General features: G+C 38.8%; 4 protein-coding genes across 5 annotated transcripts; 2 read left to right on the top strand and 2 right to left on the bottom strand.

Annotated features, from left to right (window-relative positions):
- Positions 1-330: 330 nt before the first annotated feature.
- On the bottom strand, positions 331-3,262 carry LOC308689490 (toll-like receptor 1). The gene is made up of 2 exons (XM_081363220.1): positions 3,144-3,262; positions 331-2,812 (listed from the first exon to the last, which is right to left on the bottom strand). The coding sequence occupies exon 2, from the start codon at positions 2,809-2,811 to the stop codon at positions 364-366; it is 2,448 nt and encodes an 815-aa protein (XP_081219346.1). The 5' UTR covers position 2,812; positions 3,144-3,262; the 3' UTR covers positions 331-363.
- Positions 3,263-4,978: 1,716 nt separating this feature from the next.
- On the top strand, positions 4,979-13,112 carry mkrn1 (makorin, ring finger protein, 1). Its single transcript, XM_081364400.1, has 8 exons — positions 4,979-5,113; positions 5,914-6,042; positions 8,701-8,912; positions 10,416-10,636; positions 10,721-10,935; positions 11,119-11,229; positions 11,576-11,720; positions 11,864-13,112. The coding sequence occupies exons 1-8, from the start codon at positions 5,040-5,042 to the stop codon at positions 12,074-12,076; spliced, it is 1,320 nt and encodes a 439-aa protein (XP_081220526.1). The 5' UTR covers positions 4,979-5,039; the 3' UTR covers positions 12,077-13,112.
- A 2,094-nt stretch (positions 13,113-15,206) lies between these two features.
- On the top strand, positions 15,207-16,379 carry tmem121b (transmembrane protein 121B; the record flags this gene model as incomplete). Its single annotated transcript, XM_081362622.1, has 1 exon — positions 15,207-16,379. One exon carries the CDS (start codon positions 15,207-15,209, stop codon positions 16,377-16,379), a length of 1,173 nt encoding a protein of 390 aa, XP_081218748.1.
- A 1,850-nt stretch (positions 16,380-18,229) lies between these two features.
- Positions 18,230-24,011, bottom strand: il17ra1a (interleukin 17 receptor A1a). 2 transcript variants are annotated; one of them, XR_014030067.1, is made up of 12 exons: positions 23,771-24,011; positions 23,577-23,601; positions 23,289-23,435; positions 22,551-22,675; positions 22,348-22,474; positions 22,223-22,270; positions 21,950-22,104; positions 21,805-21,879; positions 21,636-21,708; positions 21,428-21,541; positions 18,792-21,237; positions 18,230-18,536 (listed from the first exon to the last, which is right to left on the bottom strand). XR_014030067.1 is itself a non-coding variant. In XM_081363857.1 (11 exons), exons 1-11 carry the CDS (start codon positions 23,873-23,875, stop codon positions 19,862-19,864), a joined length of 2,370 nt encoding a protein of 789 aa, XP_081219983.1. In that variant the 5' UTR covers positions 23,876-24,011; the 3' UTR covers positions 18,230-19,861. The 2 variants fall into 2 exon arrangements, 1 of the variants encoding a protein (XP_081219983.1); XM_081363857.1 differs by having other exon boundaries at positions 18,230-21,237.
- Positions 24,012-24,906: the final 895 nt, after the last annotated feature.

The following is a 24,906-nucleotide window of genomic DNA, read 5'->3' on the forward strand; positions in this document are numbered from 1 at the left end:
TATATATATATATATATATATAATTACTGGTGAAATATTTAGTTCAGTCCACATTTAAAGGATTAGTATTAAAAACTTGCAAATCATTGTCCTTAAAAATACAAGTCTGTACCATTTCTGAAGTTCAACAGTAGGTGGAGACACAGGCCAAGACTTTTAGAAGAATGCATTTCATGTAGTACACATTATCTGGAGTGGCTATCCGAGTCAAAAAAGAGAACACATTAATAGTTTAAAAAGATATGAAAATATCCAAACGATAAATGGAATAATAGAGATTTTGTTCTGCCCTATAGGTTCATTAAAAGACAGTGAATAAAGGTTCTTTTTAAAAATCACACATTTATTCAGACAAACAGATCTTCATTCTTTAACAGGCAGCAGAGGACACATGTCAGCAATGTCTGTGGCCATGTCCTTTAAAATCTTACTCTGGTCCACGGTCTGCAGAATAGCTCTAAGATTACACCAAAATACTCGCTGCTTGCGTTCATCTGCGGGCCACTCCAAGTATGTTTTCTGCCTTAGCAGCGTTCTTAACTTTAGAAATTTCTTGGGCAGAGAGTCTGTCGGTATGGGCTCCAAAAGAACGAAGACCAGCGAGTCATCATTCACGCTGATGGCCCTGTGCTGGGCGAAGAACAGTTCATAGTTGCACCATTCGCTTTGCACAAAGTTTTTGGACAGGATGAAGAGGCTCTTGTAGCTGTCCTCCACACACTGGATTATGTTGTCCACAATCCACTTCCCAGGTTCAAAATCTCTCTCATGGACGCAAAGAGACAGGCCTGACCTTTCTAATGCAGGTACCAGCTGAGAGCCCACCCAGACTGAGTCATGTTGGCTGTAGGAAATGAAGGCATGGTAGCGGAAGGTGGCATTGAGCAATCGATTAGCCCTCTTGGAGCCTCTTCTCTTCATTCGTATCCACACCCAAAGCATTTTGGTGTACCAAACACCATCACAAGCATAAACAGTGACGGCCAGAGCAGCTCCTACCACAAATAACACCGGCAGAAGCACAGCAGCCTGCAAGCCCGGTTGACAGGACAGCCACCCGTACTCATACGTCCCCAAACGCCTTCCGGAAAGCGATGGCGGGGTGCTGCAAGCGTAACCCAGTGGCCAATCTAGGAGAAGTGACTTATTCAACTCCGTCATGAACCAAAAGGAATCGCAATCACAGCTAAATGGATTGTGGCCGGCTTTTAAAGTCTTCAGCTTGGGAAGACCTTCCATTGTTTTCTGGCTAATAAAAGTAATTGCGTTCTGGTCAATGCGCAGGCTTACTAACGCAGGAGACCGAAAATCTGCCGGGATGACCTGTATGCTGTTAAAGCTCAAATAGAGGTGTGTTAGTCGGGGAAGCAATGATATACTATTTAAAGGAATGACACTTAAGCCTGTTTTCGAGAGGTCTATCTTCTGGAAGTGTGGTGATAAGAAGCGAAACACATGATCTCCTAGATTGTTGTGGCTGAGACTCAGTTCAGTCAGGTGGGACGGCCAAAAACACGGCTTGCCTATGGAAATAGAGTTGAAACTCAAGTCAAGAGACTCTAAGAACTTCATCTCATTGACGTTATTGGCAATCTCGGCGAGGTCGTTGAAACGGTTATGGCTTAGCGAGAGTTTCCTCAAGGCTGGAAACACTTTGTGTGATGAACAGCCACTCCACCAGAAGCCGCTGTCATCCAAGAGGTTGTTTGACAGGTCCAAGACTTGTAGTGACTTTATGGCTGAAATTAGATTACATGGTAGAATATTCATTCCAGTACCAGAGAATTTCAGGTAGGTTAGTTGGTTGATTAGTTCCACGCTTGTGTTAATAGTGGGGTAGCGGTACTGATGGTGATGCACACCATCGAGTACGAACGCTCGTAGATTCATGGTGTGATTCTGCTTCGGTAGCTGGAAGCCATCAGGAGTGTCCTCATTGTATGTGATGTTTAAAAACGCAATTTCCTCAAAAGATGATTTCCAAACATTTTTGAACAGTTTGACCATCACAGAGCTGTTTATCCAGGTGTCCACAATGCCTAAGTTACTGAGGACACGCAAATCTTTAAAAGCATCAAATGGGTCAGTCATTATGCTACACTGGTCCGGAAATAACTTAATGAGCTGAATTTTTTTAGTTTGGGTTTGGTCAAAATCTACAATCATGTCTTTGAAAATGTCAAAACGTTGACAAAAAGTCACTTTCAGAATGACTTCCTGTAATGATTTGAGTTGCGAAAAAACGCCCTTTTCATAGTTTCTCAATTCCGTTCTATCTCCAAATATGATTTTTTTCAAACGGATGTTTTGAAGAGGAACAAAGTCTTCCACTTTAACAGAAGTAGCGACTGGACTACCAATCGAAAGGATGGAAAGGTAATTTAAGTTACCAAATGAGTGTGGAAGCCCATAGTTGGGATATGGATTTCTGGAAAGGTCTAGGATCCTTAGCTGGGGCAAATACAAATTTGGAATGCTGGTCAGATGGTTGTATGAGATGTTCAGAACTCTGATTTCAGAGTTGCTGCTGAAGGCATCAGGGGAGATGTGTTGAAGTCCACAGTGTGTGATTTTCAGAAAGCAGAGCTGGGTTAAAGCAGACAGGTCACCATGAACAATGCTGGAGATGTTGTTGTGCGACACATCTAAGTACTCTATGTTGTTTGATAAATGTGATGGTATCCTTGTTAGATTATTATTGGAAAGATCTTTTGTGTGTTCAGTGGAACAATATCCGAAATGTTCACCATGTGCTTTAAACGGGAGAACTAAGAGATATGAGATAACAACAGGCCAGACGGCGGAAGACATTCTGTGAAAATAAAAATATTTATATGTTACATTTTAAATAATATTCATGGATTAATGAAATTTGCATAGATTTATTTTGTTAGAGGTGAAACTGAATGAACATACACACACAAACACACACACAATAATATAATAGAATAAAATATAATTATATTAAGTATAAAATATTTAAAAAATGTACATAATAAAAATAAATGCAATAATATAATAAAATATTTTACAATGTCCTTGTTTTTGAAATGTACTTATTTTTACATATAACACCACTACAATATTAAATGACTATTAAACATCTGCTTTGACAAGAAACAAATGAATAAATGGTCATTTACCTTTGATATGAAATGTGAAAATTAGTAAATAAAGAATTTTATGATTTTCCTCCTGTCCATTTACAGCTTGATCTCTGCTGTGCGCATTATTATATGGCTTTATAAAGACACTCTTGCACATGGTATTAACCACATAAAAAAAAATACACAATGGCATTTTCCTCAGTACTTCAACTTCTCTAAATGCACAACACTGAACTTCCCTAAATGCCCAGAAGAAAAACCTTATTTGGGTAAAAGAGTGCAATAATCACATATGCTTGCAAAAATGAAGGAAAATGTCATATTTAATGGCAGTACTGTTACCTGTTTAACTGCATTACACAAGAAGCTAAGTAATGGAAGTAAAAAAAGGTAGCCTAGAGCTAATGCACGACACGAACTGCACGGTATCTGTGAGTTGTGCTTATTACCATTTCACAACAGAGTGAAAGACAAACAGTACAGTGAAGAGATGGATCTAAAAGTTGCAACACTTTCAGTCAGTCCTTTCTAATTTCTGTTCTATCGTATCTTTTTCACATACTGTGTATACATATACTGATTGACCAATTTTATTGAAAATGTTAATGCACACCACAGCAATCCAGAAAAAAAAATATTTAGGGATATAATAAAGGCAATGTCAGAGATTAGTAATGAAATATTTAACAGCAGTCACAATGATGATTTCAGGCGAGAAAAATAACCAGCCTTTGTTTTTTTTTTGTTTTTTTGCGGTGACAGAGCTAGGTCAGGTGTAAAAGGGAAGGGTGGAGGGACTTTCCTCACCACTGTCTTACAAGAAACAATTTTCCTCACCATTGTCTTACATCTGACATGTCATGATTATGCACTTTTTAATAAATGGACTAAATAACAAAAAAGAAGTTGAATAATTTATCCCATATCTTCAAAATAAAGCCGTGCGGCACATGTTTTTCTCCATTATCATCCGCACCCCAAACTCTACCCCATTCCTGGCAGCCAGGTAGATGCCTGCAACAGAAAAAGTACAAGAATCCAGCCGTGATTCATGATTGACTTCTCAAGAGACCTTCTCAAGCAGCTGCTTATAAAGCATAACCACCACCTCAGTCTCGTCATGTTTCATTTGTTTTTGGAAGTATTTTAGATGACTACATATGTGTTCTAAAAACAAAACAGCACATGATTATTAGTTACCATGAGCGAAGACACAATAACAGAGCAAATGTTACAAAGACTATGTGCACGGTCCCCCTTAGTGACGGTCAATATACACACAGTATGTTCAATAAGGAATAAAATGACTTAAAAGACAAAATTCCAAACAAATGACTGTATTTTTCTATTTGCTTTGGGGAAAAAAAAGGATTATTTTCAAGAATTCCCAGCAAGAATTCACATTAGGCCTACATTATCTGTCTGCCATTTCTCCTTTCTTCCTCTTAGCTTTGATTGAGGTGTGTAATATTCGGTAACTAGGCACTGGGTTGTGGCCTTTAAACTCTCTAGTTTTAAGCGGGAGTGGTGACTGGTTGATTGACATAAAAACAAGGGGAAGTAATGTCTAATTCTGCCTGCTTTTCAAAGCCATTGGAAAAATCTATCAGTGGTTACCTAAGCAATAGATGATATTGATATCACTTAATAGTGATATCTGATTTATTAGCCTGGATATTACACTCACACACACACACGGGGTGGGGGGGTCATTCTACCTTAATTAGTAACAGCCACGAGTTGGAATGTTTTTAGAAAAGCACCTGACTCTTGCCATGTCTTCGTTTTTCCGAAAACACCCGATTGAGATGCGGCTTTTGTATTCCGAAAACACTCGATCACATAAGGCGCCTTCGGTTTTCCGAAAATGTCCGAGCGCAGAGCGGCCGCTCTCCGGAAGATCCGGGTGCTGGGGCTTCAACATAAACAGCAATGGCGGAGGCAGCGGCAGCGTCAACAGCGGCTCCAGCAGTTATCGGAGGCTGGACGAAGCACGTACCCTGCAGGTTAGTGGAGATCCGCCGAGGAACGAGGTTTTTGCAACATTTAACGGTCACAAATATAAAACGCAAACGCCTGTGTGTGTGTGTCGATGTTGAGGCATCGGATAGCGCCGCTGTCTTTGTGCTGAACTGGATGAGTGTGTGTTTGTTGTTGTAGCACACCGATCAGCGATCAGTCCGACAGCGGTTGCTATTTGCAGTCCTTTCTTCCTCTCTCTCTGTGTGCGTTTATCTATGAAACATCCGTGTTTGTGAAAAAACAACACGGCACTGCATCAACCACATATGGCAGTCAGTTTGACAGTAAAGAGTTTCCAAGGAAGCCATTAAAATCCTTGAGTTTAACGTTAACCGTCTGGACAGCAGCCAATGTGTCAGTGTCAGCTTTGATGATTTATGTATATGAATTCACTTGTCAGGCTTTATTCTAGTCTAGTCATGACTGTTCAAAATAACCTATTTTTTAACCCACAAATCTAATGGCATCAAATGCAAGAGAGGTTTCAAACACGAGCAATATGTAGTGTTTACATTAGCACTGTTGTCAAATATAACATGCATACGAAGGGTTATTTGGGTCATGCTGATTATTATTCAGTAAAAGACGTGGGCTGTGCATCTTGCGTCTTAGTCATATTATTTAGGCTCCGTTCCTTATTGGCATGACATATTGATTATTTTATGTTGTATATCAGCCTTTGTTCGTGCCTTCAGATGTGTAAAAGCCTAAAGTGGAGTCTGTGTGAGTGTTGTCATATGGCTCTAGTTTTGTGACCCGTCTTAAAAAACATCTTCATTTATAGGTATTTCATGCACGGCCTTTGCAAAGAGGGCGACAACTGTCGATATTTGCACGACCTCAGTAGCTGCAAGCCAACCATGATCTGCAAGTTCTTTCAAAAGGGATCCTGTGCTTTTGGGGACCGTTGCAGGTAAGAGACATAATGATGCAAAGTATTGCATTTGAGTAGATCCTCAAAATGTGCTGAACAAAACAACCGCTCACTTTCACTACAAGATCTGGGCAGATGTTACATAACTTCAAAGGTAATGTAATCTGCATTTCTGTGTTCAGGGTCTGTAACACATGAGTGTGTTTAAATGTATTAGAGGTAAGGAAGGCTTCTGAGAAGTGTTGTGTGTTGCCCTTCATTACATGTCCGTGACATCCGAGAAGCAGAATTTTCTGTAAACAAGTTGTTAAGTTTGTCACTTCCTTAAAGGGGTAGTTCACCCAAAATTAATATTCGTTGATAATTTATTCATTCCTATACCTCTACGAGATTCGTCACACACGAGATTGCCATGAGAGAATTTTCATTTTTGCCTGAACTGTGTCTTTAGGAGATAGTGTGTAAAAGTAGCTCTAAAAGGTCAAGTTGTGTTTGCATTATAAGCATTGGTTTTGCATTAATGATGGCGTTTATATATCTAAAGATAAAAAATGGCCTACGAACAGACCATTTGCACTTGTGTTGCAGTCATGCTGTCTATAGATGTATAAAAACCAACATTAATGCTACACAAATGCAAATGGTCTGTCTGTAGGCCATTTCTTTTAGAGTGCACTTGCCATCTAGAGGTATATAAATGGCAACAAGTGCATATAAACAGACCACCTTTGGCCAATGCAGTGCAAAGGCGCCCGAAGAAGTGTAAAAATTAGCCTGCGAGCCAGACAGTGCAGACAATGTTTGTCTCATATCTGTCTGCGGTCAAGTGTATCCCCATAGTAACTGCTGCCCCCACTATGGCACTATGGGAATGTCTTTGTCTGCTGAGGCTGTTCTATGACAGCATTACATCTGACCGAGAGCTCTCCTTGAGAGGACTGTTTCCTGTGGTTTCAGGGTCTTGAGCTTAAATATCTGATGTCTAGAGTCTAGATTGATGTCTGACAGAGTTGTATTGTCAGCGTTGAGATTATCTTGGGGAGGCGCAGTGATGCTTTTGTCCCCATATGGGGTTTACCGCATTATTGTTCCTGTGTTTATTCCGAGGGAGGGAGGGAGGGTGTCCAGCTTTCATTAAGTGTGTGTAGAAAGGGCCTCAATGTATGCTTCATTATGGATGGATTCTCTTTGCTGCTTTGTGTCTATCTCTGTCTCTTGGCTTTCTCCTTCCATGTGCCCTCCCCCCCACCACCTCCACCAATCTGGGGCCCAAATAGAGCAGCGCAATGCACACTGCATGGCAATTACATAACCCTAGTGTGTTAACATGCATCTCTCTCTCTCTCTCTCTCTCTCCTTCTGCTGCTGTTGCTACCGCCGTCAGGTTCATTCGGTTCATGCTGCCATTCTGCAGTAGCCACTTGTGCTTCCACCGCTGTGTCGTTTATTTATGCGACCCCCACCCCCACATATATAGGCCGACACACGCGCACAAACCGGGCTAGAATAGGGCTGAACGACCCAAGAGGTTTGAGGATGGAGGGGTCTCTAGATGCTTAAGGAAAGCATTGAAGCGTGTTTTGTCGGGGAATAATGAGACAAATAAAGGTCAGATGCTAAACTATATGATATGACAATATGATCTGGCTTGTTAGCTATTGTAAATAATAATATGCTTTGATTCCATCACATTTAACTGTTTTTAAAATGTGTTTTTCTATATATTTTTTTTTTTTTTTACTTATAAATGGTAGTCATTTTTGTTGTACAGTTATCTATCTATCTATCTATCTATCTATCTATCTATCTATCTATCTATCTATCTATCTATCTATCTATCTATCTATCTATCTATCTATCTATCTATCTATCTATCTATCTATCTATCTATCACAATCATTGCATGTGAAAATGAAGCTCTTCCTTACAAACAATTACATTGTCTGAAAAATGACTTGAACTGATAAGATCCGATAAGAATGTAAATGTGTACCTTGAAATGCAATGTAAGTCGCTTTGGATAAAAGCGTCTGCCAAATGCATAAATGTAAATGACTTAAGATGCAAACAACACTACATTAAAACCTGTACTTGTACACTAATAAGGATGGGTAACAATTCGTAAGGCTGGCTAGTTTACCTAGTTTTTTTTCCCCCTTACATTTTGTTTTTAGTTTTGAAATTTGTAGCCATGGTGTTTAATTAGCATGCCTGTAGACACTGTCAAACCCACTCACAAATATTACATCTTTAAATGAATCATTTCTGTAAGTGGCTAACTGCTGCATTATAAGTGTGAACAAGACATGTACTCACCATGGTAACCACACAAACGTCAAGTTTGTGACCATATCATCTTATCATCTCAATATCATAATATAATAATAAAAAAAAAAACCTAGCTGCTTAGTGATTATAATGTGCTAAAGCCTGTCTGAATACTTTATCTGATTACATTTTTAATTTAAGGTTTAATTCCCCAACACTCACTTGGGTATTAATACCAGTAAAACTGTAATAACACTTCACAACTATTACAAACCACAGAGAGCAAGTTTTGCAAAACAAATTTCTCGAAGCTCTCACTTCAAATACACTACTTGGGTCCAGGGGTGCATTTTCATTGCACTGCATGGGTTACCTAGAGTACCAGTCTACGCATTATTGTATTTTCATTAAATTTGCATTGTGCCCCAGGTATGAACATACCAAACCTGCCAAGCAAGACGAAGTCCCTAGTTCTAAGCCGTCGGTGCCGCTGACCGCTGCTCCCCTTGCTGGCACTCCTGATCCCGTTTCTGATGGGCCAGGTGGCACGAGCGACGCCCAGGAGAAGCCCCAAGGCTCGGGGGCAGTGGACTGGGTCAATGCTGCCGAGTTCGTGCCAGGGCAGCCCTACTGTGGGAGGGGTGAGTGTAGCAGGGAAAGATGTTCAGTTGTTACTGCCAAGACAATCTGTGAAAACACGGTGCCAGCAGATAAGCAAAGCATTCGGTGTACAATATAAAAGTTTTCAATTTTACAATGATGCTTTTATATTAGTTTGCTTGACGAATGCCTTGGTTTTTAATAATAATGCTATCACTGTGGCAAGCTTCTTCATTTCTGTATACACGAACCACAGGATCCGAATCTTGCTTCCTGGAAAATAAATTAGACAAAGCGTATCTAGATTCTCTTACTCTGATTCTTTGACAATCAGATTAGGCTTGAAGTAGATACTTTTCAATATGGTTTTGTAAATAATACAAGAATTGATTTGTAAAACTTAGCAGGTTCAGATCCACATTTCATGAAATAACAATGAACCGCAATTGTAAAGTATTCATTAATCTAGATTAGTTTGTAGATGTACTATTGTTGATATAAGTCCTATTTGTTAATAAAGTAGGAACTAATGTTAACTTGTAGTGTTTGGAGGTTAAATGTATTAGTGTGTCGAAATTAACATCAACCAAGATTAACAAATACTGTAAAAGTATCGTTTATTGTTAGTTCATGATACAGAATGCATTAACTTTTACTAACAAATTTAACCTTATTTTAAAATGTTACCCATTGATTTTTACCATGGTATTTACACTTGCATGCCTGGCAAGCACTTTTATCCAAAGCGAGTACATTCAAGCTACACATTTTATCAGCATGTGCATTGACTGGGTATCGAACCCATGACATTGGGAGGAACACCAAGGAATGCTGTGCTGACCCACGATGTGAAGCCAACTTAACCATGGTAAAATCACTAATCCTAAAAACTGTGGTAAAGGATCTGCAACATGATATAAAAAATGCCATTGTTCAATAAATAGTTGCATTTATAAATAATAATTTCACTGATTGCATTTTTTTTGCAACAAAAAAAAAAAGCTGAAAGTTTGGGGGATTTATAAATATATACTATAGTATATAAATGATACTAAAATAACACTGCCATGCAGTAATGTAGCCCTTTAGCCCCACTGCAGGCCAGTGGCCAAAGGTGTGCATTTATCGCCATTTTATGATGCAGCTCATACAAACAGAACTAGCTGTTTTATGATGCAGCATGAATACTCAGCCCCTTGCTAAGCTTGGACTGACCCGGCACACACAGCCGATCTCAGGCTGTGCTCCACCAGTGCGCTCTCTTGTTCTTGCTGGCCCAAACCCACTTACATTCATCATAAAGAGTGGCTTCATCAGCAAAGAGCTGAAGGAACAGTGCTGTTTCTTTCCTAGTCTTTGGGTGGCAGCCAAAACTCTTACATTCAGGCAAGCAGGTGCTGTGATAGACCACAATACAAAACTGGTCTTTAGGTTGACTAAAGGTTTCTTCAACCTACACCGCTATATGTTGTTGTTTTCCTATTCCTATCTCAGGAACTTGGTTGCTAAACCTTAAAATCATTCCTTTTTTGTTCCTCCTGCAGCTGAACCAGTGCTGTTTGAGGGGCCTGGTCCTCTCATCGAAGAGGAATATGAGAAAGATCAAGCTAACAAAGAAATGAAGAAACAGCTTTGCCCGTACGCCGCCGTTGGCGAATGTCGCTACGGCCTCAACTGCGCCTACCTCCACGGCGACGTGTGCGACATGTGTGGCCTACAGGTTCTACACCCTTCAGACACTTCCCAGCGCTCGCAACACATCAAGGTGAGTAGTGGATTGACATTCTGTTTTCATCATCCCTTTTTTTTTCTGAGATTTTAGAGTAAAATCTCCTCCTGTTAACGGCAGGCTTGCATCGAGGCTCACGAGAAGGACATGGAAATCTCATTTGCCATCCAGCGTAGTAAGGACATGATGTGTGGCGTGTGCATGGAGGTGGTGTTCGAGAAAACCAACCCCAGCGAACGGCGCTTTGGCATCCTCTCCAACTGCAGCCACTGCTACTGCCTCAAGTGCATCAGGAAATGGCGGAGCGCCAAGCAGTTCGAGAGCAAAATCATAAAGTAAGACTGTCCTTAAGATAATTAAACGTATATTACGTTGAATAGGATTCTAGGGAGGTGATCTTAAATCTTTTGTAATTTTACGGTTATTATCGCTAATTGTAATTGTCCACCTCTTCTTTTAAAGATCAGTACTAGTGTAAAAGGGAGAATCAAATTTATGTTGAATATGTTCTCCGTCAGGTCCTGCCCAGAGTGTCGAATCACATCGAACTTTGTCATACCAAGCGAATACTGGGTGGAGGATAAGGATGAGAAGCAGCAACTCATTCAGAAGTACAAGGATGGCATGGGGTACATGCTTCTGAATTTTACATTTCTGATACAAGTTTACTGCTTTAAATAATAGTTCCTCCCAATCCAACCCAACCCAACTCAATCCCAATCCCAATCCATGATCAATCCAAGAAGAATTGGCTTCAATGGTGTTAAATGGCAATGAAGTGCCATTTTTGAAGTCCATACAGATTTTGTAGTCGTTTACTTGAGGGTAACATTAAAGTGAGTAAATTACAGAATTGTAATTTTTGGCTGATGTGTCATTTTAAGCCTGAAGCATTGTTTTAAAAAACATTGCAGTTCTGTGGGGTTTTGTGATCCATTTGTTTAGCTAATTAGTTTTATCCATATTCGCACCCAGGAGTAAATCTTGCCGATATTTCGATGAAGGCCGTGGGACCTGTCCGTTTGGAGCCAACTGCTTTTACAAACATGCTTTTCCTGATGGCCGTCTGGAAGAGCCTCAACCCCAGAGGAGACAGACCGGCTCCAATGGAAGAAACCGGGTAAAGCTTCTACTGAAGCCTAAGGGTTATTTTGTCTCGATGTTAATGCCAAACTGCAAATTTCGTTTCGGCTTGGCTAAAAGCATATCGAATTTACTTAATGACGTGCAACAAATTCGCATTATTGAAATCTGTATTTGCAGAGCTCCAGACGGACGCCACTCTGGGATCTTTTTGACGAGCGGGAGAACAGCGACTCCTTTGATAACGAAGACGAGGAGATGGTGACGTTCGAGCTCAGCGAGATGCTCCTCATGCTTCTGGCTGCCGGAACCGACGATGACGTCACCGACTCCGAAGATGAGTGGGACTTGTTCCACGAAGAGCTGGACGATTACTATGAGCTGTACCTATAGCAGGGCTCCCTCCATCCTTCGCTAACTCCCTCCTACTAACCCTCGTCCCAATTTACTCTACTTCTATCCCTGTTAGAAACTAGACAGGACTGTCTTGTGTGACTGATGGGCAGTAGCGTCTTTTTTCCCCTGTGTTGTGGCAGTGCCTTTCAGCAGGCCATTAAAAACAATGAATTCATTTCAAATACAATAAATGAATATAAAACACACGTCAAAAGACAAAAAAATAGCTCTTGTGCTAAAATATTTTCTAGAAAGCCTTCTCCATTCTGTGAGTCTGTTCATGTCTGGTTAATGTACTAGAATAAGTATAAAGAGCAAAAACAAAAGTAATTTAAAAAATTGCAAGAAAGGACACTAAGTTATATATGAAATTGGAAAGATATAGCTCACAAATCCTTGCCTGAGTTTATCTCGGGTGTGGGTTTGACATGTTTATCATTGACTGTGAGGATACAGCAACGGTGTATGACTTCACTAACTGGTGGCTGTTAATGCTTCTGATATTTTTTAAATATCTCTCTTCTCATGCACTGATTCTGAATGGGTGGGAGGTGGTGGTGGCGGTGAGCTTCCTGGATTTCACAAATGCACTCGTCAACGTTCACGCGGACAACTCGTAACATTTATCCTTATGTAATGTCCTTTTGTTTCCCTCTATTAAATTATCCACTGAGGTTTTTTTTGTACCTGTTATTAAGCTGTACCTAATTAGCTGTGGTATCCCATGGGAAGTCCCTATGAACTGAGTGTGCCGAAATTTTGTGAATCTGGACTCCCAAATGCCGACTTAAATGCATTCAAATATGAAGCTGAATGTGCATCAGTTTAACTGTCTATTAATTGTAAATCTGTTTTGCTTCAGTGAGTATTGCATATTAAGCTCAGCTGGCAGTAGTCAAACCACAAACACCTAATTGTTATTCGGTTCTTGTCGAACTTGGTTGATATGCATATGTTTATACAGAAATGTGCTTGTTTTCTATGGTTCAGAACCATCCAATGTAACTTGAAATTAAAGTTTATTATCAAAGTATTATTTTTCTGTGGATTTTTATTTGAATTGTATCACTGATGGTTTGTACGGTAGTTAAACTCAGGTGGTGTTTGGTAAATGAGACTAGACTGTTATCACGGTATGTAATTTAGCAGTTAGCTCTGGGCTTATTGAAAGTTGAATATGGGTTAAAAAAAATTTGTCTTCGGTCTGGTCTAAAGTATATACTAAAATGGTGTTATTTTGGGCAAATTAAGGATATACCTAAAACAACCTTTTAGGAACAGATGGTTTAAATCTTAACTTAAAGCTGCAGTCTGTAGTTTTTCCTCTATCGCCATCTCTGTTCGAAATCTGCAATTGCAGTTATTTGCGGAATTATCAACTTTACGTGGGTTGTGCCTCGGCATGGCACAGCGCGGATGAATCCAATGTTTTGAGGATAATGTGCGGCTGTCAGTCGCCGCGCTGGTGTGGATACTGTCATTCGGAATAACAGATTCTACTTTTTGGAAGTATGACCAACATAAGAATTTTCACTGGAAAATGTCGTCTAAACAAGTAAGTAACATCCACTTTTGTTCTGACCAAGGGGAAAAAAGCATTGCAGTAAATCGCGCTGATTAAATCTAACGATCGCTTATCATATCACATCAAACCGTGCAAATTAAACTTTGTTCTCAAATTGTTAATGTTAACAACATAAGCATTGCGTGACTACATTAAATGACCTTCCGATATTTATCCTTGTTTTCGCATGGGCCCGGTTGCAGTCTCTTTTTTTTCTGTAGCATCAAATCTAGCATCAAATTGATAAGTTTAATTATATCAAGTGCTGTGAGAAAAGGCTATAAATCTCCACCTCCAACATCCTCACACGCAATATAGCCTACTAGCCGGGACACCTTCTTTATGTGTACAGATGTGACGTAATGACGCAAAGACATGGTAGAATTTCCTGTGGAAATCTACCAGTACCACTGGAATTTAAAACATTACAAGCTTACCGTTTTGAATCAAGCTAAGGCAAGCAGATAGTTTTGAACACTGGCTGGTTATGTACTTGCTCAAAAATTTATTTTGGGTAATTTTTAACTCAAAAAAATTACGGACTGTAGCTTTAATTTTCAAAGAAAATCTGCAATAAGAATACAGCATATGCCCTATACATAATTTAACTAAAGCTACAGCATTTTTTTTAACATGAAACAATGCTCTGACTCTCCTACATTAATAACTCAGATAAATAATGGATAAATGATAAAATTCATACTAGGCTTCTGATGTCCTACATCAGGCTTCTGTGAGTGATCATGCTTGAATGCACATCACATCATCAGACAAATGTGACTGTTATAAAAGAACCGCTTTGGAGAGGCCATTTGCATTTTATTTATTTAGCATTTTTATGGAAGCTGCTTTGTGAAAAAGCACATCATATCATCAACATTATCCTTACTTTATCTACATTATCTTTTCCAAAACAAATTAAATCAAAATATTTTTTATTCAGGGAATGCCCCTTTTTCATAGATTATCAGCATTATTAACATTTTAATTTTAATGAAATATTGTCTCACCATGTTTTCACCAAGAATATTGTGCATAAGCAAAAAAGTACTTGAAATTATAAAAATGACAATTAATAGCCTACATCTTGCACATCTTGATGGAAATAACATCAAAACATTTATTTCCATCAAGAGGTGCATCAATTTTTGGTCAAGATCTTGTATTGACAATGCAAGAGTCAAGCACAATATAAAGTCTACTCCAGCAAATCCCAAAGACTTTCAACGAATTTAAGGTCTGGACTCAGAGTGAAATGTGTCAAAATTATTCTTCATGCTCCCTCCCAACCATTCTTTCACAATCTTAAAAAATAAATTAAATGCAGTACTATCATTTTAAACGTGGATATGAGATGTTTAAACATTAATTCATGTTTTCAATGAACTTCAGCGTCATTTTGTTCATTGTTCTTAATTGATCAGTTTTTATTTGGGGGGATTGGGTAAATGCACTCCAATCCAACGGAATTCCATAACGGGATTTCTTCCTCTGCCCCCCTTGAGCGGCAATCATTACACTAGCACAGCCAAAACAAGTCGGGAGGAGAAGGAATGAATTACAATGACTGCTGAAATCATAAAAGACATCTCCCAGCCCGACTCACCTGTCTCCTCAGCACCAGAAAACGGACAGCTGCTGTTCATCCGAAGCGTCGCGTCCAGGAGAGACACGCAGACCACCAGCGGCAGTGCCAACCTCGAGGAGGGCAGCTCCCAGCCCCTGGTCTCTGCCACCGCTCAGCCTCAGTCTTACACCATGACATCGAGCGAATTCATGCAGTCCACCCCTCTGTTCGTGCAGAGGTCTAAGAAGAACCTGTTTTATAAGATCTTGTGCTTCCTCGTGCTCGTTCTGCAGGGAGGCATGTTGGATTTCTACCTCATCGTCTTCACGGATCTATACTGGTGCTCGTGGATAGCCACGGATTTGGTGGTTATATCGGGATGGGCGATCTTCTTCATGAAAAACGCCAGGAGTAAGCGAGAACGAGCCTGTGGTTTCCACCAGAAGAGCTCCATCTTCGGGTGCAACCTCGGAGAGTTCACCTTCGCGTACTTAGCATGGCTCATCTACGTGATCGCGTCCACCCCGAAAGTGGTGCTCGTTCTGGAAACGTCCATCCTGGATCTTATTGCCCTGAAGATGCCATTTGGCATCACTGGGTTCAAAATAACCATGTTGCTCTGCGCGCCTTTGCTTTACTGCCTCATCAACTCCATCATTGAAGACCCTAACGGTGCCACGCGCTTTCACTCCCAAGGCTCCTTCATGAGCACCTGCTTAGACATCCTGGACAGCTTCACTCTGGTGGAACTGGTCCTTAAAAACGAAATCGCCAACATATACCTTAGGTACACGGTCATATCCGTGTATTTCATCGCATTGGGCGTTCCGGTTATTTGGCTTTACGAGTTGACGGCCTCAGAGATGAACTGTCGCTGGATTTGGGCGAGGTTCTTCACCGGCGTTCTGCTCAACGCACCGCTCTTGGTGGTCAGATGTTTCCTCGTCTTTGTTTACAAAATGCCCATATCGGTTTTCATGTTCAAGAACATCTTCTTCCTGGGGTGTAAGTGCCTGGAGCTGGTTGAGCAGTGCGTGTCCTTACGAGGTGTCCGGAGGTTTGCACGTGGACGTGGGGGTAACACAGCCCAGTTCTCCCATTGCGTTTCCGAAAACGACATGTGTCCCCACGGTTATGTGAACACGCTGGCTGTCAATACTCAGTCGTAGATGCTCATTAAGGACTAACGCTCACCGGAGGCCACGTCCTACAACAGTGTGCATCAGCCCTTTTAAGGGGAGGTAACTGCAGGCGCTAACGTCCTTTCTTATTTAAAATTAAATAAAAATTAACCAATAAATAAAATGTACTTTGACTACCTTTTTGTAAAAGTGCAAGTATGAGGTGGGTTAACAGTACAGTAACCACAAAATACTAGCAAATACTAGCAAATACGCTTTCGCGAACGGAAGTAACCATAGCAACAGTCAGCGGCGAGCTTAAAATCGATAAAACTACTGTCGCTGTTTATCAGTTTATTTTATAATTAAAAATCACAAATAAAAAATAAATAAATATTTGCTAATTGGGACGAAAATTACTGAGAAAAAAACCTCCTGCTGAGAAAAAATCCTCAAATCAAAGGTAACGGAATAATTCGCTCACTCGCCCTTTATTACGTTTTTGATGAATATGCAAATTAACGTTACTCGTCACCTTATTACATTTTCACAGGTGTGCAAAATATAGGCCTAACAAGTAAAACTAAACATAGAAACAATTTTAGGTGTATTAACTCAGTGGTTGTTCATTGTCTGACTCTTTTGTCTGTTTATTTTACAAAATTAAAAAACAACAAACACACTCTGACAATTACAATATCATATAGGAAGCAAAAGTAGGATTCTGTACAAATCCGGAAATATTTTGTTTTGCTATAGGCCTACATACAAAATGCTATTTGTTTCAGACATTCCCAAAAAACAGCTAACTGATCGTACATTATTTACATTGTATAGATGATAGGCCAATAAAATAAAAAAATATGTTTATAAACATGTTAGCTAGTATTTGAGATGTTTTGGGAAATTTTTGCCAAATCAAAAAGACAAATCCAACCTAAATCCACAGGTATGCCCGCAGTACCTCTCCTTAAAGGGATAGTTCACCCAAAAATGTAAATGTTGTCATTCACTCACTCTCATGTTGTTCCACACCTGTATGAGTTTCTTTATTCTGTTGAACACAAAAGATTATGTTGGTAATCAAACAGTTTAAGTTGACAATAGCCATTGACTACTGTCCACTGTAATGCCAACATTCTTTAAAATATCATTTTTTGTGTTCAACAGAAGAAAGAAACTCATACAGGTTTGGAACAACTTGAGGGTGAGTAAATGATGACAAAATGTTCCTTTTTGGGTGAACTATCCCTTCTCCTCCACTCTCAACAGGTGCTACAACCAAACCACTCAACGTGCCAATGAAAAACATTCCCACCTGTGACCTCTGCAGTATATACTTAATGCATTGGGATGTGACTGTAAACCAGTGCTTATATGATGATACAAGAATCTTTGATTTGCACTTGTTTTGTGAGGCACTTTAATTACGTGAGGACTAACTCAACTGAGGAAATGTTATAAGTGCAATGTTGTATAATTTATTTTGTAAAAATGTCCTCAATTTAGTAGGCTATAATGTAGACAGATGTTTATAGTGTTTTCAGACACCTTGTCAAGAGATGTTCCTAAATGCACTTATCAAAAGTGTAAATATGCCTTGTGACTTGTTAGGCTTGGTGTACACTTCAAATTGTGAATGTGATGTAGTCCTTTCCTATTTGAAATACTGTGTCAGTGGCAATGGTACTTTGGACTGGAAACTGCCGAACAGTGTATGATACAAATTCGTGATGTTCCTTAATGTTAATAGGCTAAGCATAGAATCTATGAGAACTTTAATCCATCTTAATGACCAAACTCCATTGCTGCTCCAACCAGCCATATTGCCATCATAAGTTTTTACAAGGCTACCTCTTTACAGAACCTCATGTTTGAAATCATGAACCAGTTGGTTTATCTGCTCAATTCCAGATGCTATTTTATTCATGCCAGTAAATGAGGTATGATTATCACAATTAATAACATTTGGACCAACCAAGACAATTGTGATAGTGCTGATGGACAGATTGCGAGAGGACACAATCCTATATAATTAATCTACATGCAGTGCATCTGTGTATGTATATTTCAAAGCTCTTCAGTTACACTAAGAATTACACCAGAAACCTGAACAAATATGTCAAAGCCAAATCATTTGCTTAACATCCAAATCTGTCAAATTTTCCACCTTAAATGGACAGTTCACACAAAAATAATAATTTACTCACCCTCATGTCATTTCAAACCTGCAAGACTTACTTTCTTATGTGGAACACAAAAAATATATTGTGAACAATGTTTTTGTGCATATAATGGAAGACAATGGGGTCCAAAACAATGTTGTTTTGGACCCCATTGACCTTCATTGTATGGACAACAATTATTATTATTTTTTTTTTCTAAATATCTTCTGAAGAAAGAAATGGATGCAGGTTTAGAGTGACCTGAGGGTGAGTAATTATATTCGTCACATAATACTCATTTTAGGGTAAATTATCAACAGTTTGGCTGAACAGTAAGAAAACTTGTCCTGTCACTTTTAGTTAAAACAGCAGAGTATTTTATATTCTAGTGTAACATGTAATTAATAACAATTGTGCATCCCTATTCTAACATATTATTACTCTTGTGCTTTGAGGAGTGGGGTACAGGGTGAGCTAAACGTGTTAAATATGCAGGCCGAAAGTGCATTATGGGTTTTTTTGTGCCTCATTGCGCAGTATTTAACCTGACAAATATATACCACTGCATACTACGCATGTTTTTTAAACTACAGGTTTTAGAGTATGTACATATTACATAACCTTTTTTGACAAGGAAATCGACTTCCAACCCCACCTCTCTCTATCGATCCACAATGTTTTACAGAGGATTTTCTTGCAAGGGCTTTATTTTGCAAGTTAAGTTACTGTTATGTTTACATAAGACATTATTTGCACTGTAACAGCTGCAAGGGTCTGGAAGTATCCTAGTTAAATTGGTTAAAATGTAATTTGAGGTCCAAAGTCGGATGAAATTTGAAGCAAATAAAGTGAGTCATCTAAATTATAGTAAAAAGCACACAACAGAAGATTACCAAAGACATCTACTCATATAAAAGTATATACAAACTTCCATAGTAGATGGTTATAGCTGTTAAACTGGAATAAACTATTAAAAAAGTAACTCTAGTGCAATATAATACGAAACATTTCGTCTGAGCAATTAATATGAAAAACAGGACAAATGTATCATTGCAAGCCCAACCAAATGACTTAGACTTGTGTTCAGTAGCTAAACATATCCTTAATCATGTGGTGTGCTGTTCTATATCATGCTGTTTAACAAGGTACTTGTTCTGCTCCACAGTAAAAGTGAACTTATCACACCTTTGTGTTCGTGTCTAATAATTTGTTATTGATGAAACATCTATAAAACAGCTGATAACTGAACTCATTATCCATCTAGTCTATTTCCTATTGTCCTTCCGTTCAAATGTTTTAGGAGTGACGACCAACCATAGACAGTTCAAGAACAAGAAGAAAACAGCCAAAAGACACTGAAGAAATTCAGATCTCCATTATTTTGTTGCAGAAACTGGAAGAGATGGGGCTTTTCATGAAAAGTTCCATTTGTAACTTGGCTAGGTCTTCCTTAATCTTGGGATCTTCTCTCACTGTGGAATACCTGGAACCGTATCCCTGATCGGACCCTCGTGATGGTCTCGTCTCAGAAGCTCCCTCCATTTCACTTTCCTCCATCTCCATTGGCTGGGACATGTCCATCTCTCCATATAAATGGAAGCTGTCCTCCATCGAGGGTGGAGGTGCTACTAAAAAGCGCATTCTGCTGTCCTTCAGATAATTATCTGACAATTCTCCCATTGGAAACGCAATAGGAGGATGTGAGGTTTCCAATGGTACTGGTTCGGCAAGGAGATATGGGTGGATTTGTGGGTCCACTGGTGTCACACTGGGTATTTCAAGAGCACTTTCTATTGCCGGATAATAGGAAAGTACTTCGCTGTTATGTGGCTGGACTCTAGGATTAATAATCATTATGGGCGACTCTTCAGGATTCTCATGAATTTGGGGAATTACGGTGCAAACGCTCTGTGTGTCTTGATGGATATCCACCTCTTTTACAAGGATTGGGAGTCCGTTGTTATACACCGGCACTAATTCAAATATTGGCGGGATGGGCACCTCAAAAAGTGCATCTGTTTCTCCTCTCACATCCTCCTCGCTAGTCACGCACTCTTTCTCAAACCAGTCCGGATTCTTCATTTGGTGCACCTGGAATGCTTCGATCGCATTCCTCAAGGCTTCGCCCGAGGGGCATTTGAAGTACTCTTCTTTTCCAATACCCTCGATACAGTGCACCGTCCCTTGCTGATACTTCTCCACATCCAGGATACGGAAGTAAAGCTCCTCGAAATGCTTCATCAGCTTGTATTTGACCGCAATGTCAAACAAAGACGGCACATCGCCTTCGCTGCATACATCTTCAAAGTAAGCCACCAAATACTTCCCGTAGGAAGCCGGACGCTGCATATCAGGTGTAATCAGCTGAAGGGCGAGAGTCAGCATATCACCGATCGGAGAGCACACATCCTCCCGCAGGAGGACTCTAGGCTCTCCGCAGATCGCCCCCCACTTGGCTTGCACTCCTCGGGAGCAGAGGACCAAGATCTTGTTTGACGTCTGCTCGATGTGTCGCTTTTTTTGCTCAATCCACTGCAGCCGGCCAATGGTGCCAAGCCAAGTCGCGTCAAGTAGGTCCAGCACAACCTCAGTGCCGCATTTAGCCTGCAGGAAGGCGCAAAGCTTCAGGACTATGTCTGTGTAAAGAGGGTGATCTCTGGAGTAGATGATCAATATGGATCGTGGGCCGGGTAGAACTGGCGGCTCTACAGGTGTTTTTTCCAGGTGTTTCTGTTCTGCATCTGTATTAAAATACATTTTGAAAATTAGAAACACGGATAAACCTTGAAAATGATCATTTACTGCATATAAGATTTATTGTTTCAGTCCTCCTAGCACTGCTTATGTGGCTAACCACAGGAAGTTACAGCCACAGGAAGTTACTGCCAGTGTTGTGACACACATGATAAACATCAACATGTCACTGCTTACCTGGTTTCCTGCGGCGCAAATAAATGGCACAAACAACAATGCCACAAATTAGGAGGCATAATCCAAAACAAATAATCCAAAGTCCTGAGTTGTTCTCGGGAGGGCTTGGTGTTACTAAGGAACATACATAAAATGATTAAAGAGGCATTATACGTGTTACTGTATTTTTTTCTTACTAGTTCAAAAAGTGAAATCGTTCCATACACACCAGGGGCACATATGTTACAACTATGGTTTATTCGACGACAGTCGTTGGCACACTTCCGAAAATATGGCTGGATCTAAATAGGAAAAGAACAATATTTATATCAAGATCCTTGCATATAAGAATTATATTACTTCATTCATTAATTTAGCGCACGTTTAGGCCTACACACCTGAACATCGAAATTGCAGCATGTGCGTGGCCAGTTCTCCAGGCCATATGTCACATTTATTAACGTCTTGCTCTCCTAAAAGAGTTAAAATAGTCAGCCTTGTTCTTTTAGATATATTTAAATATCCTTAGATAAAATGTCTTACATTATAAAGAGTCTTCGTTACGCGGTCCCTACTGCACTTCACAAAAACGTTGTATTTGTCTGCGTTCTCTCCAGGATTAAACGCAACATACAGAATATCCTCGCCATTTAGACCTGTAGTCCTCCCCACAGTAATATTGGGTTGCCATGTTTCCCCTAAGAGAAACATCTCATATTTTTAGATGTGCGTGTATACTTTAATAATTAAGGTGGTTTCTATGTGTATTATCTATTTGATTAAGGTAAACCAGTTATAAATAAGTTCTTCTCTCACCTCTCTCAAAACAGATTTTGGTCCTTCGCATCAAAGGATCGTCACAACCTGTGGTTACAGACTGAAGCTGAATATAAACTGTAATGTAGATTTAAGCAAGGAATTTTGTTTAATTTAGCACTTACCTGGAACATCAACTGTTCGGTTAACATTGTAACTAGTGTGTTGTAAATTTGGCTTGGGAAGATTGGAGACTGTCACTTCATATTTGCTGCCTGGATCTACCACAACTTTATCCAGAGAAAAAGACCACTAAAATAGAATAGATAATATATCAGTATCTGTGAAACAAATAATAATAATTCAATCAATCGATCAATCGTCTTGCCTTTTCACCGGCATCACTTCTCATGGACTTAAATTTCTGCAGGAAATTGAAATGAACACACAGACGTTCATTGGTGGATGATTTCATCACACTAAGCTCTGTTCCTCTCAAATGGATTATGCTTCCTGCAAACAAAGAAAAGAAAAAAAGATTAATAAACTTGATGACTACTATCTATAAATGCCTACTGAAAAGACAAAATGAAAATAAAGATCCTTTTTAAAAACCATGAAATATGGCTGTTTAAAAATGTTATAACACTTTACAATAAGGTTCCATTTGTTAAGATTACTAACATTAGTTAACATAAAATAACAAAGAACAATATTTTTTAATCACAGTTAAATGTTAAGTTCAACATTTATTAATATATTATTAAAATAAATGTTTTATCTATTAACATTTTTCATGGACCTGAACTAACAATGAACAGTTGTATTTTTATTAACTAAAATGACCAAAGATTAATAAATGCTCCATTGTCCATTAATGTTAGTTAATGTATTAAGTAATGGTATAATGGGACCTTATTGTAAAGTTGTAGCGTTATCATAGCTATTAATAAACTAAAATATAGGTTTAAACGTTTAATTTAAGTGTCCCTTTGCTTTAAATTTGTTTTACTATGGCAAGGAATTGAAATGGATTTCTTCATATTCACATAATGTAACAAACATATCTAATGATAGTCTAATCTAATCTGAAAATTCACGACACCGCCTACAACAAGTGACCCACCGTCATCTTTTGCTTTCCATTCTGCCACAATCACTGGCTCCCAATCATCTTTCATATTTCTTCTCACATCAACATACACTTTTAAATCATCAGGGCCGCTGGGAGTGAAATCTGAAGGAATGAGCCATTCTTTATACATGCAATTATCTGTGGGGGGAAAATTATTAAAACCATGAGTTAATATATATACATATATATATATAATCCAAAATATTATTAATAATAATAATAATAATAATAATAATAAAACATTTCCAATGAGAATAAAAAAAAAAAACATGCACTTACTTAACTCTGCGTTACATTGTACTTCCTGGAGAGAGAAAGAGAAAAAAACAACAATGGATGACACAAATATGAGTCTAAAACTTCAAACCCCCAAAGAGCCAAATATCAGATGTCTAAATAAACACATAGAGACTATTAAACATAGGCCTATTAAACGTTTTATGGTATCTGGTGATCTTTTTGCATTATCTTACCTCTTGTGTACAGTTCAGAGAGAGCCCATTATCCATAAGTTTGAGATTCAGCACTACAGGTATGAAGGTGAAAAACACAACACCTTTCAGGTACAAGAAACTCATGATCCTACATAAACCTCAGTACAGCTGAATCGTTTAAGAAACGTTTTAATAGACTAAGTTCGTCTGAAAGAGCAAGGTAAACAAGGTGGCGTAGGTGCAGGAGGAAACAGCCGACCTAAAAAAGCTTCCTGGAATCAATGTAATATGCAAAGCAACGTGACTCACATTTCGTGCTCTTTGGAAACGCGCGACGCTGCAAAACTGGAACAGCCAATTAGCATTGCGGTGTTTATGTTGCGTCGCGTCACGTAAGATGTGTACTGTACAGTTCGCGTCTTGTGCGTCATTTTTTGATAGTTTGCATTATTATTATGAACTATTGTTGCTTACAATAACAGAGACATGGCACAAAAATTACTCAACGCCAAGAGAAAAAAATAAAATAAAATATGGCAAATGATTAGTGTCAGCACGAAAACAGAAATGATAAAAATAGGAAACCGGAAACATGTAAAGAAACCATTAAAATAAATAAATTAAAAGTAAAAGTATAGGCCTACTTAAAAGTATATGAAAACCTTTAAACAACACTGTTGTGTTTTGTATAAATGTTAATGCCGAACGTTATCTTAAAACAGTTTTAGCACTTAATTTAGCATGTAATATTATTAATACTATATTAATAGTTAAGTAGGCCTAAAGAAGAACATATTTTTATTTTATTTTAAATGTTTATTGTTTGCATCATTTATTCAACAGTTACTTTATATATTGTTAATGAACATTTATTTTGGTGCTGTTACGTTAATAAGCATATATTTAAAATAATTTCATACTGAATTCCATTTCACTTCCTTTCTCTCAAACAATCTTTCCCTTTCCACATGAGGGCGCTACTTCACCACTGTATATTGTATTACACTGTATATTATATTGTACATGCGCACTGTATATTGTATGTGTAGGTAGGTCTTTTTAAAATGTTTAGTGTCTAGTTTTCCTATTAAAATATAAGAAAATAAAAATAAACGCATATATATATATATATATATATATATATATATATATATATATATATATGAATAGCATAG

The sequence above is a fragment of the Scardinius erythrophthalmus genome, assembly GCF_964197995.2.
Source record: "Scardinius erythrophthalmus genome assembly, chromosome: 4".
Taxonomy (NCBI): Eukaryota; Metazoa; Chordata; class Actinopteri; order Cypriniformes; family Leuciscidae; genus Scardinius; species Scardinius erythrophthalmus.

Excerpts from the sequence above, each read along its gene's own strand:
- LOC308689490 (XM_081363220.1), bottom strand. The coding sequence starts at position 2,811 with ATGTCTTCCGCCGTCTGGCCTGTTGTTATCTCATATCTCTTAGTTCTC.
- mkrn1 (XM_081364400.1), top strand. The coding sequence starts at position 5,040 with ATGGCGGAGGCAGCGGCAGCGTCAACAGCGGCTCCAGCAGTTATCGGA. Across the intron at positions 8,913-10,415 it reads GCAGCCCTACTGTGGGAGGG|CTGAACCAGTGCTGTTTGAG; the intron begins GTGAGTGTAGCA and ends TTCCTCCTGCAG. Across the intron at positions 11,721-11,863 it reads GCTCCAATGGAAGAAACCGG|AGCTCCAGACGGACGCCACT; the intron begins GTAAAGCTTCTA and ends CTGTATTTGCAG.
- il17ra1a (XM_081363857.1), bottom strand. The coding sequence starts at position 23,875 with ATGAGTTTCTTGTACCTGAAAGGTGTTGTGTTTTTCACCTTCATACCT. Across the intron at positions 23,436-23,576 it reads ACAATGTAACGCAGAGTTAA|ATAATTGCATGTATAAAGAA; the intron begins GTAAGTGCATGT and ends TTCCCCCCACAG. Across the intron at positions 22,271-22,347 it reads CCGAACAGTTGATGTTCCAG|GTTGTGACGATCCTTTGATG; the intron begins GTAAGTGCTAAA and ends CTGTAACCACAG.